Here is an 18,014-nt window from a genome sequence, read left to right as displayed (position 1 = left end):
CATGCCACTCCAAATAATGCGCTCGGACAGAGAACACCAGCTCATTCAGACTCAGCCTCCTCTCACCCCTATTTGCTTTGTTCCTTTCTGTCCACGAGCTCCAGATGAATGCGATGGACAACATCTTCTTGTCAGGAGCAACCTTCAGGATATTGTCGATCAATTGAGTCGATCCTAAATGATTTATGAGGACATGAGGTTCATAACATAAGCTTGTATGGGAGGAGGATAGGGTGGTCGGATAGACACATAAACCACGCCTTTTCGGACCAACAACAACAATGCTAGACTTACGAGTGATACCAGATAGGCACATAGTCTCCATTATATTCCAATGCCATTGATGTGGCGTTGTACATGTTGGTAGAATTTTTTCTATAAACTCAGTTTAAATTATATTGTTTGAATTTCAAGGCAAATCATAGGCCTTGTTTTTGCAGAACGGAGGAGGGAGTAGTAGTCTAGGAGTATATGTCACGCATGGGAAGCTATGAACTGGTTCTATTTATAGTTCTTTCTGATTGGAGTGAAGGAGGACCACAACCTCAGTATGGATGGAGAGCTCCCCCACACGCCATTGGACTTCAAGAGGAGAATGCCTTGCGAGTCGATTGGTCTAGGATGTTGCAAAACTTTCAGAGTTTTATATATTTACAAAAAATGTTGCAAAACAAATTACATTATGAGAAAGTGTTGCACAAAATGGCTACATTGATCGGACGTATTCACCCACCAACAAACCACTGACGGAACGGCTGATACACATGCAACAAGCATTTATTGTATCAAAAGTTCAAAATCTAAAATTTGCCCGTGCCAAACATGTCAAGTCATATTCTGAAAATACCAGCCAGGTAATTATTTTTTTGCTGGTCTTTTTTCTTGAGACTGAACATTTGTTACTTAATTCTAAACTTGATGCTCCGTACAATGGTTCCTCCCTTCGGGTATATAGGTTTCATCGCATTGAAAGCCAGACACACCTTGTCATCGCCATCTTTGTGGTTGTAAAATCCATGTCAATAATTTTAAAACCTTTTTTGTCTATATATACATAAAAAAACAAACTCTTTAGGAAGATGTTGGAATCTAACTTTCTTTAGCGGCATAATCCTTATCAGTTTAGCGGCGTCATTTAATTGTGGAAGTTGTGAGGTAGGAACGCGAACCAGATGATGTCGGAGTGGGTAACCACATGTAAGGTCCAGGGGAAGGGGTCGTTGGGTGATGTGAGGATGCATCGAGACAACATACAAAGTGAGGTTGTCCAAACGTTCTGAAGTTATTCCCACCGCAGAATGTTCTGTGAATAGTCTTGTCCTTATGATGTATGTAGTTTGGTTGACGAATCCATACATTTCTTCGGAGAAATCTTCAAAAATCAATAAATAAGAACAACACACATGCAACAAGCGTTTATTGTATCCCAAATTCCGAAATTAAATTTTGTCCACGCTAAGAGCAAATCAAGTCATAGTGTGAATACCCACCATCTGGATAATTGTCCTTTTATTTGGTGTTTTTTCCTGGGACTAGATATTTGGTTGCTTAATTCTAAACTCGATGCTCCGCACAATGAGACCTCCCTTCGAGTATAGACGTTTGGTCTCATTCAATGCCACCCGCACCTCGCCATCATCATCTTCGTGGTTGTAAAACCCATCCGCTAGCTCGAGCTCCATCCAACCATCTGCTCTTCTCTGGGGAAGAGTCAGGTCATCTTCGACAAGAACCGTGTGAGAGGAGCTCAGGTGGGCCCAATAAGTACGGGTACTATCCACGACGTACTTCCGCGGCACCACACCGCCCGCACCATCTTCGTCGTAACCATGGAGGCAAGCTCGTCGGGTGGATACAACTCCTCCGACGTTGATCAACCCCTCCTGGAACGGGAAACCTAGCCCGTGGGTTTTAGGGTCCAATCGGAACACCAGGTATACACCGTAAGTGGAGTTTGGGGAGAGCAGCCTGCTCTCGATCTTGCCTCGGACTTCCAGCCAGCAAACGTGCAGGAGTTGAGCGGCTTCTGACGCGATCCTGTTGCAAACATTTTTATTTCGTTTTTTTGAATAATGGGTGCAAGAGTGGAAAGCTTAATATTTTACAAATCAATTGAAATTGATGGAGCATGCATCCATAATTAAGAAGGCGTAGGATGTGTGACCTTTTGCCGGTTTTGCCGTCATGCAAGACGTCGAGATGTATCCAGCGCCAGTAGTTGGGCTCATCGCCCCACGAAATATTCAGCGCCCTGGCCGAGAGCATGTAGCACTTGCCGCCGGTAGCCTTGTCCAACCACATCCTCTGCGCGTGTGAGCCATGAACATACACATTGATTATTTCGTCGAAGAAGAAGCAGGGAGATGGAGTGCGGGAGCAAGATTCCTGTCAGGGAGAGGGGTGGGCCGGACTGGCGGAATCATACCATGACTCTGCCTAAGAGGAGGGCGGGTCGTCGGAGAGACGCATGAACCGCGCCTTGCACGACGGCAGCGCCATGAGGGAGCTTTCGTAGGCGTCGACGAACCATGGGAGATCGCCGGGCAGGAAGCGGCACCAGACGGCGTCGGAGTCCGCGGCGGCGAGGAAAGCCCGGGAGACTGCAGCGACGCGGCAGGCGCCGGGAGGCGACGTGAGGGAGATCACCGCCGCTAGGAGCTCCTCCGGCAGGCGCTCGATCCAGCAGGCGGCCGTCTCCATGGATCGATCCCTCTCTCGTTGTGCACGTATGTACAGTAGACGGGGTGTGATGTGGTTGCGCGATAGAATAGATCGGACACGGGATGCTTTGCGTTGGAAGTTGGGTACGGATGGAGCCTTTTGTTGGCAAAGGAACCGCCTTCCCGGCGGGCTGTCTATGAATCTTGTTCGGAATTGGGCCTTCCGACGTGGCCCACTTCGGTGGGCACGTTTGGTAAGTCTTTCCCCACATTTAACGTTAAGTGGGTCTTATCCTTTGGACGGGTCTAGCGGGCGATGGCATGCCCATTAGTCAATCTGAGCAGACCCCTATTTATGGTAATATTTTGTATGATTAATTTCACAAAAATTAAAAGAGAAAACTACAAAAGCATGAGCACGTGGTCGCCGTAACGCGATGAAAAAAACAGTCTGGTCAAACCTGAGCAGCCACAGCTCACGAGAACCTCCGTGCCCACATGGTCTCACCTGGATGCCTAATGATTACTTTCCAAAATAAATTCAAAAAGCTATAACTTTTGGGTCGAATCTCGAAATTATGATCCGCTTTCACTTTCGGGATCCTGACGACGAGATCTTCAAAACAAGTTCTTATTTCCATATGTTCCGATGAAATTTGCTGAGAAGCAACTTTGATATGTGATAGAGCAACTTTCGTTCGCAACAAAGCAACTTTGGTGCATGACAAAAAAAGGTAGATTCACATCGATATTGGGCAACTTCGTAAGAGCAATAGGAAGGTCATAACAACTAAAAATCAACTTAGTCTTGACCGGATGCAGCAAAGGCGTTACCGACCATGGCAACCCATTTCTTCTCACCAACGAGACACACGTCCAGAGTACCATGACCTACTATTGTCGCGAAGTTTTCTACCATCGAGCCGAAAATTGTCTACTGGTGATTCGAAGTTGTCTACAGTTGTTGGGAAGTTGGATACAAAGTTGCGCACCATAATTGCACCGTCGGGCTCCAAAGTTGCTCTGTGGGGCACAAAATTGCTTTGTAACACACCAAAGTTGTTGTGGGGCATCAAAATTGCTTTATCAGGCACCAAAATTGCTTTATCAGGCACCAATATTTTGCCGCCGGGCACCGAAGTTGGTTTGTCGGGACCAATTTTTCTCCGTTGAGCACCGAAAGTTACGCCTTCGGGCACCAAAGTTGTATCGTTGGGCATCAAAGTTGTGTTGTCGGACACCAAAGTACATGACAAAAAGCAACTTTGGTACATGACAAAGCAACCACAGTGGTCAACTTTTGCAGTGGTAGGCAACTTTGGTACAACGGTAGGCGACTTCGCGTAGGGTTAGGCAACTTCACACCAACAGTAGAAAACTGCAAAGCAGTCCGAAGCATTATAGGCAACTTAGCAACGATGAAAAGCAACTATTGCAACAAAATTGCTAGGATGACTCGGTCGGCATGAGCGGGGGAACGACTGACTCGTCCGACGTGGGGGTATTTCGGAAAGAAATGCTAGATATGCCAGAGCCACCAAATGTGGGGCGATGATACTTACAAATGTGCTCGTTAGTGGCGAGGGCTGGTAAGGCTTGCTCGGCAACATTGTTGTTGTGACCGACTAGGGCCAAACCTTGTGAAGTACATCATGGGTGCGGCCAACGACATAGAGTTGCTCGTATCATTTTTTCTGCTGCATTAGGAGTTGTTGCTGCAGCCGTTGCGAAGCCTACCATCGGTTGTGAATCAAGTGTTTTCGCTGCATGATACGTCTCCGACGTATCGATAATTTCTTATGTTCCATGCTACATTATTGATGATATCTACATGTTTTATACACATTATATGTCGTATTTATGCATTTTCCGGCACTAACCTATTAACGAGATGCCGAAGAGCCGATTCTTTGTTTTCTGCTGTTTTTGGTTTCAGAAATCCTAGTAAGGAAATATTCTCGGAATTGGACGAAATCAACGCTCAGGGTCCTATTTTTGCACGAAGCTTCCAGAAGACCGAGGGGGAAAGGAAGTGGGGCCACGAGGCGCCGCCACACTAGGGCGGCGCGGCCCGAGTCTTGGCCGCGCGGCCCTAGCGTGTGGGGCCCTCGTGTGGCCCCCGCGTTGCCCTTCCGCCTACTTAAAGTCTTCGTCGCGAAACCCTCCGTACCGAGAGCCACGATACGGAAAACCTTCCGCGAGACGCCGCCGCCGCCAATCCCATCTCGGGGATTCGGAGATCGCCTCCGGCACCCTGCCGGAGAGGGGAATCATCTCCCGGAGGACTCTTCATCGCCATGATCGCCTCCGGAGTGATGAGTGAGTAGTTCACCCCTGGACTATGGGTCCATAGCAGTAGCTAGATGGTCGTCTTCCCCTTATGTGCTTCATTGTTGGATCTTGTGAGCTGCCTAACATGATCAAGATCATCTATCTGTAATACTATATGTTGTGTTTGTCGGGATCCGATTGATAGAGAATACTATGTTATGGTGATTATCAAGTTATTACCTATGTGTTGTTTATGATCTTGCATGCTCTCCGTTATTAGTAGAGGCTCTGGCCAAGTTTTTGCTTTTAACTCCAAGAGGGAGTATTTATGCTCGATAGTGGGTTCATACCTCCATTAAATCTGGGACAGTGACAGAAAGTTCTAAGGTTGTGGATGTGCTGTTGCCACTAGAGATAAAACATTGATGCTATGTCTAAGGATGTAGTTATTGATTACATTACGCACCATACTTAATGTAATTGTCTGTTGTTTGCAACTTAATACTGGAAGGGGTTCGGATGATAACCTGAAGGTGGACTTTTTAGGCATAGATGCATGCTTTGGATAGCGGTCTGTGTACTTTGTCGTAATGCCCAATTAAATCTCACTATATTTATCATATCATGTATGTGCATTGTTATGTCCTCTCTATTTGTCAATTGCCCGACTGTAATTTGTTCACCCAACATGCTTTTATCTTATGGGAGAGACACCTCTAGTGAACTGTGGACCCCGGTCCTATTCTTTACATCGCATACAATCTACGGCAATTGTTCTTTACTGTTTTCTGCAAACAATCATCTTCCACACAATACGGTTAATCCTTTGTTACAGCAAGCCGGTGAGATTGACAACCTCACTGTTTCGTTGGGGCAAAGTACTTTGGTTGTGTTGTGCAGGTTCCACGTTGGCGCCGGAATCCTCGGTGTTGCGCCGCATTACATTTCGCCGCCATCAACCTTCAACGTGCTTCTTGGCTCCTCCTGGTTCGATAAACCTTGGTTTCTTTCTGAGGGAAAACTTGCTACTGTCTGCATCACACCTTCCTCTTGGGGTTCCCAACGGACGTGTGTCAACTGCACGCATCACTGCACACCAAAAGTTGCTTTACCGCACACCGAAGTTGTTTTGATGTACAATAAATTTGCTTTGTCGCACATCAAAGTTGCTTGTTAAAAAAATTTATCGAAACATATGAAAATGTGGTCTAGTTTCGAAGCTCTCGTCGTGAGGATTCTAGAAGTGAAAACGGATTGTAATTTCGCTGCACGGTTTAAAAGTTACAGTTTTTTGAAAAATGACACGTGATATCAATTAGCCTACCATATCTTTGACAGCTAGACGCACGGTTAGCTGTTGTGTACTGCGCCCGCTCGAGACTTCGATTTGGCACGCGCATGCTCGGAAGAATTCAGGTTATCCTTTATCTATCTAGGCCTACTCCTATATATATAAGAAGCTCAATCATTATAAGTACCAGTTGACAGAAAGATCAATAAAGAGCTCTCCCCATATTCTCCCCTGTGTCAATTTAATTTACGCAATCGGTGTACCTTTGCTGTTCGTCTACTTCATCTACGCTGTGCACCCTCGGGACCGGCCAGCCGGCAGAGGTTGCACAACACGTTATCAGCACCTTCGCTTCACCGACCCTTCGTCAAGCCTGCATCAAGCAGGCGCCCGGCACCGGATCGCGAAGGTATAATCCGAAATTGACCAAAAAATGGATTCGTTGTTCGATTTCCTTTCAATTTTTGCGGTTTGGGTAATTATTAGATCTTACCTATGGTGTGGATTTCTCTCCCGAGAGTCGAACTGACATGCTGTCACCGACCAATGTCGATACTCTTGGATCGGAGGCTTGTTGACTACACTGTAGGGAGACGGATTGTCGGCGATCCCACTAATCGCGACACCGCCGTGTTAGGCCCCTGCTGTGCCACACGCCGACATACTTCAAGCGAACTGACGAAGAAACGCCATGGCCATGGCCTGGCACACCGCCGCTGCGACCGTGCTGCGCGCGTCGCGGCCCTTCTGGCTGTTGCCCGCCGCCTTCGCGGTCCTGCTGGCCGATGCGTCCCCGCGCACGCCTCCGCTGCTTGCTGGCGGCGCCCGCACACAGCCGCCGCGGCCCTGCTGGCCGTGCGCACGCACCCGCACATGCACAGAGCACCGTTGCCGCGCCCCGCGCGCGCGTCTCTGCCGCGCCCCGCGCGCGTCCCTGCCGCCGCCGCGCGCTCGCCCGCCTCGGCCCCGCTGGCCGCCGCACCGCGCTCGCCCGCCTCAGTGCGAGTGTCGCCCTGGTGCGCGCCGGCACCTCCGGTCGCGGCCCTGCTGGCCGCCAGCGCGGCCGCCGCCGCCGCTTCGCCCCATGCCGTCGCCGCTACCCACACAGGCGCTAGGGCACCCCTAGCGTCGTCCCCCCCTCGTGGGCTGGGACGATGTCAGGTGGGCCGGCCCACATGGTGATGGGCGGCTCGGCCGAGTGCCAGCCCGTGCCCCCTCCCTATTAAAAAAAGGGGCGCCGAACTAGGGGTTGGGGAGTTGGCTGGTGGGCCGCGGGTTTGTTTTTTCTGGCCCATTTTAGCGTGCTGCTGGACCGAATAAATCGAAAACAGCCCGTGACGCGGACATATACAGTTTTTTGACGAAAATTGTATTTTCTGAGCACTGTTTAGCCTCGGAAAGCCATTTTTAGGGTCATTTTTCACGTTAAAAACGCGCTTAGCATAACCTATCTTTGTACATGCTTTCATCTTCTGTTAGTGATACGTCCATTTTGCATCACTATTTTATATCATAAATTGCTGTTATTCATTGATATATTTCATATTTAGAGATGACACTTATGTTATTTCACCTATTTTGCATGTTTCATGATTATTGGAGAATTATTCACCGGAGTCAGGATTCTGCTGGAAAAAACACCGTCATGTGACATGGGTGAAGTCTAAATGTTACTAGTGAACTATGTTAAGTAATATTTAATGGTTTGATATTTAAGTTGTGGTGTTATTCTTCTAGTGGTGTCATGTGAACGTCGACTACATGACACTTCACCTTTATGGGCCTAGGGGAGTGCATCTTGTATTCGTTTGCTAATTATGGGGTTGTCGGAGTGACAGCAACCTGAACCCGCGTTAGTATATCGCTGCAGGAGGGATAGCCGGATCTCAGAGTTTAAGGCTGTGGTCAGCATGCAGACGGACGCGTCCACAGAGTCCGTTGCGTTTATTGACTGAGCCGCGTAAGCGAATTTATCTGTCCGTGGAGTCTGTGTAAGTATGTTCGGCTGCCTGCGGTGTCCGCTGGACAATACGGACACGTCGACGTAAACTGGGCAATACGGACACGTCGACGTAAACTGGGCAGCTTTAGTAGCTTGTCGCGGCTTCTCTGATCAAGATCAGGTATACACTAGCTAGCTTAGCCGCAGCTCTGCACGCTAGCTACAGTGATCAACAGCTTGAAGTACATACTCTTGTATATACACAAAATGATTCACATAAATTATACTTCAGTTGGCACAAATTATAAAAAATAAAATAAACTCTTCCCAATATTTCCATTTTGTTGCACTTCACTCATATCAAATACAAACTAGTACTCAGAGAGAAATAGCACAACCAAATGACAGGCTCAGATCTTTACATAAGTCAGATGACACCCTTCAGTATGACTCACGTCAGCCATTGAGTATGTGCCTGAATTACCATTCAGTATCAGCCATTCAAAGTTAGACAGACAATAGCTAAATAGAGAAAGTTGTTCTGTTCAGTGGTTGTATTGCCGCGTCGATGTTGTTCTGAATAGCTGAGTAACAGAGTAACCGCTACAGTAATCATCAACTTCCTTGAGCATTCAGATTCTTCCTTGATCAGCTACAAAATATAATTTGGTAAATGAGCAGAGAGCAATATCAATTGGACAGACATATCATGCACAGGTCCTCAACCAAGAAATGATGAAATGTAGTACTGTAGCATTTAAATAGTACTGTAGAAGCACTCACATGAGATCGAGGGAGACAGTGAGCTACTCGACCCCGGGGAGGAGAGCGGCGACGAGGAGGGCACAGAGGAGCGCGAGCGAGTGCGGCCTTCTTTGTGGCACTTGCTTGCTTGGTGGAACTCCTGTTAGGTAGTTTGATGTAGGTGAGACAAAGACAAACATTAATTGGTTTGATGCTAATCTTGGAGAACTCCTGTCCAACTTACCAAGTATACTTCCTCCTCAGAATCTTTATTAATTGGTTTAGTGTCTGCAAGATTGAAAGAATAACTTACCAGCGGCATTTAGCAATAGAAATTTGAAATCAGTTACAAATTTGAAATTTTTATTATACTATTCAACAATAGAATAACTTACCAGCGGCATTTAGCCAATCTTGGAGGCATAACAACCCCTCAACTGTGTCACTCTTCAGCCTGGTCCTGTGATCACTAATGATTCTCCCGCCGGCGCTAAAAGAAGACTTTGATGCAACGGTCGATGCTTGAATGGCTAGGACATCACGAGCAATGCAAGATAGGACTGGGTACTCAATACTGTGTGTTGCCCACCATTCCAAAATGTCAAAATCTTTTTTCAGGGGGTGAAGATCTCCGGTCAGGTATGTATCAAGCTCACTAGTTTCTTGTTTCTTCTTCACTTTCATATGGGCTTCCCAATCAGCTAATGGATTGTCAACCGCCGCAACCTCATCAACATGAAATTCTCTTCCTGACTGATCAGCAAAAGATTCTCCCATCTTATTGTAGTACTCCTCAAACAGACTATTGAGAACCATTTCCACCTTTTTTAGGTGTTCTCCTACTTTATCTCCAAATGCTTGCTTGATGCGAAATTCAATGAGTTATAACTTGTATCTTGGATCGAGGATGACAGGTATGCAGTTAGCCAAGTATGACTCAGTCCAGTACTTGTTAAACTTTTTTTGCATCTTGCTCACCATGGATGCAATCACTTTGTTTTTACTCATTGCATGTTTTTCCAACAACAGTTTAATGCTTCATATTTCATGAAAGTAACGGTTGGCCGTTGGATAGCTAGAACCTGAAACTACTTTTGTAGCTTCGAAGAAGACCTTCAATAGTGAGCAGATCTCCTTAGCCATTTTCCAATCTTCAGCTGAAGGAGCATACTTAAATTGGCGATCTTGGTTCACCAACTCGTCAAATGCTTCCATGTAAGGCAGAGATGACTCGATCATAAGGTATGTCGAGTTCCATCGTGTGGCAACATCAATAGAGGGTTCCTTCTCACATATGATGCCCAACTGCTTAACTATGTCATCAAACAGCTGCTCTCGAGTTTGTGAACTCCTCACATAGTTGACACTAGCTCTGATCTTATTGATGGAACCTTTCATTACAAACAGACCATCTTGCACGATAAGATTGAGCACATGAGCAGCACATCGGATGTGAAAAAGTTCACCTCCACAAGCCAACATTTGTTTCTTCGTCAAATTTTCTTTCAAATACTCCATCATTTTGCCGTTGACTGATGCATTGTCTAGTGTAATGCTGCAGATTTTATCTTCAATATTCCAATACTGCAAACTCTTTAACATGACATTGTACATCCGAAAACCACTATGTGGCGTTTCGATCATACAAAATCTGAGTATTCTTTTCTGCATCTTCCATGTCTTGTCAATGAAATGACAAGTCACACATAAATATCCTAGCCTCTGGTTGGAGGTCCACATGTCCGCAGTTAGTGAGACTCGAGCACCACAATTCTTCAAAGTTTCCCGTAACATCGATCTTTGCTCTTTGTAGGACTCCATGCAATCTTCTTTTACAGTTGTTCTTGAAACCATGTTGAACATAGGATTCAAGCTCTTCACAAACTTTACAAAGCCACTATATTCCACAATCGAGAATGGTAACCCATGCTGAACTATCATGTTTGCAAGGTGCTTCCTGGACTCTTCTTGACTGTAGTGTCAGTCATCCAAGGCTTCCTGGACTCTTCTTTGGACTCTTCTTCATCTGCAAGTTTTTTGAGGCATCCTCTTCCTCTGGAACACACAGTGAATGAGCTTTTTCAGCGTCACTAGGCATATCGGGCTCAACAAGAAACTGGGTCTTGTCGGCACCACCCAACTGCTCATCTTTCTTGATTTCCTCAAGTTCCACCCTCTTCCTTTTCTTCTCTTTCTTCTTCATTTGCAAGTTTTTTGAGGCATCCTCTTTCTCTGGAACACACAGTGAATGAGCTTGTTCACCATCACCAGGCATATGTGGCTCAACAAGAAACTGGGTCTTGTCGGCACCACCCAACTGCTCATCTTTCTTGATTTCCTCAAGTTCCACCCTCTTTCTTTTCTTCTCTTTCTTCTTCATTTGCAAGTTTTTTGCGGCATCCTCTTCCTCTGGAACACACAGTGAATGAGCTTTTTTGAGGCAGCCTCTTCCTCTGGAATAGCTAGTAACTGAGTCTGAACAACGTCACTTGGCAGATATGACCCAGCCTTATTTGATAACGAGATATGTTCCCTGTTTTTGATCGCTGCACTACTACCCTCGCTTGCTGGCTCCTCCGCTTCTATTGGCTCCAAGGTCTTCTTGTCATTGCGACTATTCTGAGCTTGTGGGTCTATTTCATGCTGCATTTCAGACAAATTACTGAATAGCATCAAATCAACAGAATTTAGAAAACTATATATTAGTAACGAAAATTCTGATACAATAGGCTTAGTTTACATACTGTCACAAACTGAGAGATATACAAGTCAAAATTCAACCTTATGCCTGGTAAAGTAATATAATAGCTCTTTAAAATAAATATTGGCAGTGTATATGAACCCTGGTGACCATGGTACTGAGAGATATACAAGTCAAATCTCAACCTTATGCCTGGTGAAGTAATATAATGGCTCTCCAAAATAAATATTGACAGTGTATATGAACCCTGGTGACCATGGTACTGAGAGATATACAAGTCAAATCTCAACCTTATGCATGGTAAAGTAATATAATGGCTCTCCAAAATAAATATTGACAGTGTATTTTCTATCAAATGAAAATAACTTGGTCCTAACTCTGAATTTTCTAGTACGTGGTACAATTATTCACGCGCTTCATGTGCTAGGATATATAGGACCGTTTCCTCTGGGAAATCTTTTCATACGTTTTGTCTAAGCCTCTCCCGTGTTCCAAATTGCACTTTAGCAAATCGGCGAGAGACGGTAAAGCAATGGTTATGTTACTGTCCTTTATCTAGGAGGCAAAGTATAATACAGAGTAGTGCCTATTTTGGTTTCTGAACTTTGTGCCTATTTTGGTTTCTGAACTTTGTGTTGTAAAACTTCAGTCATATTGGTCGTTTTGGATGGTCCACGCACATGACTAAAACTAGGATCCCTTCAGTAGTGATAGGAGAATTTTTATCATGTCAATTCAGCAACTGCAGAGTGAAGAAACTACTTAAGATTTGATTCGCCAAGTTCTCACCGGTTGCACATCAATCGAGCATGGGAAACTACTCGCAACTAATTCAGATCGTCCACGAAAATGATGACAGAAGCAAATGAACAAGCAGACATCAATAATAAATCAGCATAAGGGGAAAACCAGACCTGCTCCTTGCCCAGCATAAGGTTGACGCCGATTCCGCCGTCCTCCCTTGTTGAATTCTTGTCCTTCTCCGGCGCCGGTTTCTTTTCGACCTTCGATGCCGGATTCTTTCCCCACTCCCCCGCTGCATCTTCTGTTGGTACCTCCGCCGTGCTCGACATCTTGCTCCTGAGGCAGCGACAGGAAGCGCACGAGGCCGAGGGTCGCACAGGTTAAAGGGGCATGGCGGCGACGACGGGGAACCGGCCGGCGGCCGGCGGCCAGGCACTCGGCGTTGGATACCTTCTGAAACCTTGCGGGTAAGGTAGAGGGAAGGAAGTGGGACGAGGGGGTGGAGGGGGTGGAGGGCGGCGAGGATCCGGGAGCAGGCTGGCGGCGAGGAGCGGGGCGCCGGCTCAACTGTGGCGGCGTGCCGGCGTGCCGCCGTGCCCTATCGAGGGGGAGAAGTGAAGGACTGGTGCTCTGTTTGGTTTCGTTCTTTTTTTCTTGCAGGAGTGACGGGCCTGGCAGGCTTCGCGGAAGCTTTCCGTGAGTCCGTCTAAAACAGACGGCCCGTCCGCGACGCCGTTTGGCAATTTTTACGGACCCGGACAAAGAGATTCCACGGACATCCGTGTCCATCTACATTCTGATATATAGGTTTCATCGCATTGAAAGCCAGACACACCTTGCCATCGCCATCTTTGTGGTTGTAAAATCCATGTCAATAATTTTAAACCCTTTTTTGTCTATATATACATAAAAAAACAAACTCTTTAGGAAGATGTTGGAATCAAACTTTCTTCAGCGGCATAATCCTTATCAGTTTAGCGGCGTCATTTAATTGTGGGAGTTGTGAGGTAGGAACGCGAACCAGATGATGTCGGAGTGGGTGTAACCACATGTTTTTTTAGATATGGGTAACCATATGTAAGGTCCGGGGGAAGGGGTCGTTGGGTGATGTGAGGATGCATCGAGACAACATACAAAGTGAGGTTGTCCAAACGTTCTGAAGTTTTCCCCCCCACAGAATGTTCTGTGAATAGTCTTGTCCTTATGATGTATGTAGTTTGGTTGACGAATCCATATATTTCTTCGGAGAAATCTTCAAAAATCAATAAATAAGAACAACACACATGCAACAAGCGTTTATTGTATCCCAAATTCCAAAATTAAATTTTGTCCACCCTAAGAGCAAATCAAGTCATAGTGTGAATACCCACCATCTAGATAATTGTCCTTTTATTTGGTGTTTTTTCATGGGACTAGATATTTGGTTGCTTAATTCTAAACTCGATGCTCCTCACAATGAGACCTCCCTTCGAGTATAGACGTTTGGTCTCATTCAATGCCACCCGCACCTCGCCATCGTCATCTTCGTGGTTGTAAAACCCATCCGCTAGCTCGAGCTCCATCCAACCATCTGCTCTTCTTTGGGGAAGAGTCACGTCATCTTCGACGAGAACTGTGTGAGAGGAGCTCAGGTGGGCCCAATAAGTACGGGTACTATCCACGACGTACTTCCGCGGCACCACACCGCCCGCACCATCTTCGTCGTAACCATGGAGGCAAGCTCGTCGGGTGGATACAACTCCTCCGACGTTGATCAACCCCTCCTGGAACGGGAAACCTAGCCCATGGGTTTTAGGGTCCAATCGGAACACCAGGTATACTCCGTAAGTGGAGTTTGGGGAGAGCAGCCTGCTCTCGATCTTGCCTCGGACTTCCAGCCAGCAAACGTGCAGGAGTTGAGCGGCTTCTGACGTGATCCTGTTGCAAACATTTTTATTTCGTTTTTTTGAATAATGGGTGCAAGAGTGGAAAGCTTAATATTTTACAAATCAATTGAAATTGATGGAGCATGCATCCATAATTAAGAAGGCGTAGGATGTGTGACCTTTTGCCGGTTTTGCCGTCATGCAAGACGTCGAGATGTATCCAGCGCCAGTAGTTCGGCTCATCGCCCCAGGAAATATTCAGCGCCCTGGCCGAGAGCATGTAGCACTTGCCGCCGGTAGCCTTGTCCAACCACATCCTCTGCGCATGTGTGCCATGAACATACACATTGATTATTTCGTCGAAGAAGAAGCAAGGAGTTGGAGTGCGGGAGCAAGATTGCTGTCAGGGAGAGGGGTGGGCCGGACCGGCGGAATCATACCATGACTCTGCCTAAGAGGAGGGCGGGGTCGTCGGAGAGACGCATGAACCGCGCCTTGCACGACGGCAGCGCCATGAGGGAGCTTTCGCAGGCGTCGACGAACCGTGGGAGATCGCCGGGCAGGAAGCGGCACCAGACGGCGTCGGAGTCCGCGGCGGCTAGGAAGGCCCGAGAGACTGCGGCGACGCGGCAGGCGTCGGGAGGCGACGTGAGGGAGATCACCGCCGCTAGGAGCTCCTCCGGCAGACGCTCGATCCAGCAGGCGGCCGTCTCCATGGATCGATCCCTCTCTCGTTGTGCACGTACGTACAGTAGACGGGGTGTGATGTGGTTGCGCGATAGAATAGATCGGACACGGGATTGCTTTGCGTTGGAAGTTGGGTACGGATGGAGCCTTTTGTTGGCAAAGGAACCGCCTTCCCGGCGGGTTGTCTATGAATCTGAATCGAATTGAGCAGCGGCATGAGATCGGCAGTATGAGCCGTGAGGTTTCCCGTTTCCTCCTGAGTCTAGAAGCCATTTTAAGTTTACCAAGACCGTGGGTGATCAAATATGATTTTTGGTCTCGAGGATGGGAGAAAACGGGACTGTTTTCTGTCAAATCAGCCTATAGAGAAGAGATTTGCTAGTTCTCAGCTACTTCGTGCTCAGTTAAGTCGTACACTAACAGAGCGTCGCTCTAGTGGTTTGAGGTGCGGGAGCGCACCCAGCCCGTCCCGGTTCGAATGCTGGATTCGATGGGGTGCTCATGGAGATTTCCTTCTATAAAAAAATGCCAATGGGTGCTAGTGCCTGGGTTGGTCTCGTTTTTGAGAACAGGGCGTCGACCTGTTGGTTAGCACACCCGGGCTCGAATCCTCGGATTGACGGCTGCTCGTGGAGCTTTCTTCTATAAAGCTAAGCCGACCAGGGCTCCTAGCTGGTCTCGTTTTTTTTATTTACATCGTGATTCGTACTAGTTATAAGTTGCAACATGAGTTGCAAGCTGGAAGAATTGATGACATCATCTGACTTGGCACGAAATTTGTTCTGAATCGACTGAGAAATAATCACACCCATAGAGAATTGAAAAAAATTCCTATGAGATTTAAGTGAATAATTCACAGGAGGTGTGCGTTTGCAGATCCCCAGGTTGGGTCACACTACACGGTGGAGGACATGGTAGACGCCTTCTTCGACGCCCACTCGGGCTGGCCGCTCACGCTCTGTATGACTGTGGCCGCTCTCCTTCTCTGGATCACCTGCAAGACGCGGAACCGCATGGTTCGATGGTACCAACATGACAACCGCTGAGTTCTTCGCATCACCACCTCACACTTCGGCTTGTCAGGGCACCGCGCCGCATTGACTGTGCTCCCCTTGTTGCTTGGTGTGCGTCCCTCTCCCCCTGACTCCCTTGTGTTCTCGAGTGTTGCCAGGGCTTGAACACTGCTTGTAATCCTCTGTTTTCCATGAAAATTAATGAAAAGTTTCAGGTGGGATCTTCGCCCTCTATTGCCTTGCTCAAAAAATAATAATTCACATGATGGCGGTGAAAAGTCCTTCCAAAGCTGAAGGTACAGCCAAAAATTAAGATTTTTGTGGTGGATTGTTAAATAGTTTTTTGCCAGCCTTTCATGAACAAAAAAGAAAGGCATATTATGCAGTTGAGTGATTTCCCAATGTGTGGAATGAAGAAGAAGACATGTGTTATGCACTAATTAGCTACGATCATGCTAAGCACTGTTCTACAGCGATGCGTTGGGCTTCTTCGGTGTCAATATACCAAATCTGCACCAGGTGACATAGAGCATAGACCTGCTGGATCATCAATTCCTAAGGCAAAATGATGCAGCTGTGTTGGTATCGTAATGTGGGCGATATGGTGTAGTAGAAACAAGTTTATTCCATGGTTGATGTATTGTTCATATTTCGACTTGAAAAATATGCAATTAGTGATGGGGGTTTATTCCCCCGTCAGCATAGAACAAAAAAACGAAGTAACAAAATTGACCTTATGCATGCATGAGTAGATAGAGAGGCCGAGACTAAACATTGCCTTTCATCAATTTTGGTTCATCAAATCATAGCATGCTTATTGATTTTGTACAAAATCAATGTCAGGTGTTCTTGATCGTAAAATCTCATCAAAATAGTTGTTTATTTCTAATCTCAATGCCCCACACAGCAAGACCAAACTTCAGATATCCTCCGTTTTCCTCCACTAAGCTGACAACCAGCTCTCCCTCATAGCCTCCTCCGATGTAGAAGTCGCCCAGCTCCACCTCCATCCAACCGTCGGTCCTTTTTTGAGGAAACGTAACGTCATCTGTATGAGGAAGATAATTGTTTGGAAATAAGAATCTTCCGAAATTTGACCTCAAGATATGCTTTATAGGCACCCCGCCATCCCCATCTTCCAGCCAACCTTGAAGGCAGACTTGCCGTGTGGATTCACTCCCTCCAACGCTGACCGATGCCTCCTGAAACGGGAAATCCAGCCCGTAAAATCCATCACTTGCTAGCTTGAACACCATGTAGGCGGCATACAACGAGTTCTGGGACAGCATCCTGGTATTTATATTGCCACGTATTTCAAACCAGCTAACATCTAGGAATAAAGCTGATTCAGTGAACCTGTACGTGGGTCATGTAAAGGATGATGTATAGGATTAGTAAACTAGCTACAAGAGCAACATAGTATTAGCAAAGAGGTCGTGGTACATATTATGCAATAAAAAGACGCGCCGGTAACTATTGTAATTCTTCCCAAAAATTAGTAGCTCGAACCTTTTCTTTCTTTTGATCTCATCAGAGCCAAGGTGGACTTTTGCCCAGTAATCTAGCGCGTCGCCCCACGAAATATGCAGCGCCCAAGCCGAAAGCGTGTAGCACTTGGTGCAGGTAACCTTTTCTAGGTGCATGCTCTACAAGCACAAAAGGACGGTGGATAAATTAGCCCGTCGATTCTGATCAAGAAAAACGAAGCAGCTTATGTAGTATACTGTAGTTGGGTTGGGTCTGTACGTACTATGAGCTTGCACGGGAGGAGGGCCGGTTGATCGGAGAGGCATAGGAACATCCCCTTCTTGGTCGCCCGTGGCGTATTCGAGAGCTCACCTTCAGCGAACCGTGGGAGGCTGGGCACGAAACACGACCAGACGGCGTCGGATCCTGCCACGGTGCAAAAGGCGCGGGAGACGGCGGAAGCACGGCAGGCGTCCGGCGGCGATGTGAGGGATATGATCGTAGCAAGGAGTTCCTCCGGCAGGCGGACAATCTCGCAGCTGGCTGTCTCCATGGATACCTCTCCGTGTACCTAGTCGGCTACTCGATCGCTTGGCTTTGTCGGTACTAAATCGATCTGGTTTCGATTA

At 46.9% G+C, this 18,014-nt stretch overlaps 1 protein-coding gene across 1 annotated transcript; it reads right to left on the bottom strand.

Moving 5' to 3' along the window:
* Nucleotides 1–11,284: 11,284 nt before the first annotated feature.
* Nucleotides 11,285–12,704, bottom strand: LOC124691046. Its single transcript, XM_047224334.1, has 2 exons — nt 12,524–12,704; nt 11,285–11,551 (listed from the first exon to the last, which is right to left on the bottom strand). The coding sequence occupies exons 1-2, from the start codon at nt 12,680–12,682 to the stop codon at nt 11,285–11,287; spliced, it is 426 nt and encodes a 141-aa protein (XP_047080290.1). The 5' UTR covers nt 12,683–12,704.
* Between the last annotated feature and the right edge of the window lie 5,310 nt (nt 12,705–18,014).

Source organism: Lolium rigidum, chromosome 2 (assembly GCF_022539505.1).
Source record: "Lolium rigidum isolate FL_2022 chromosome 2, APGP_CSIRO_Lrig_0.1, whole genome shotgun sequence".
Lineage (NCBI taxonomy): Eukaryota > Viridiplantae > Streptophyta > Magnoliopsida > Poales > Poaceae > Lolium > Lolium rigidum.
Note: the sequence above shows the minus strand (reverse complement) of the source record. Positions and strands in the feature narration are given on the sequence as shown.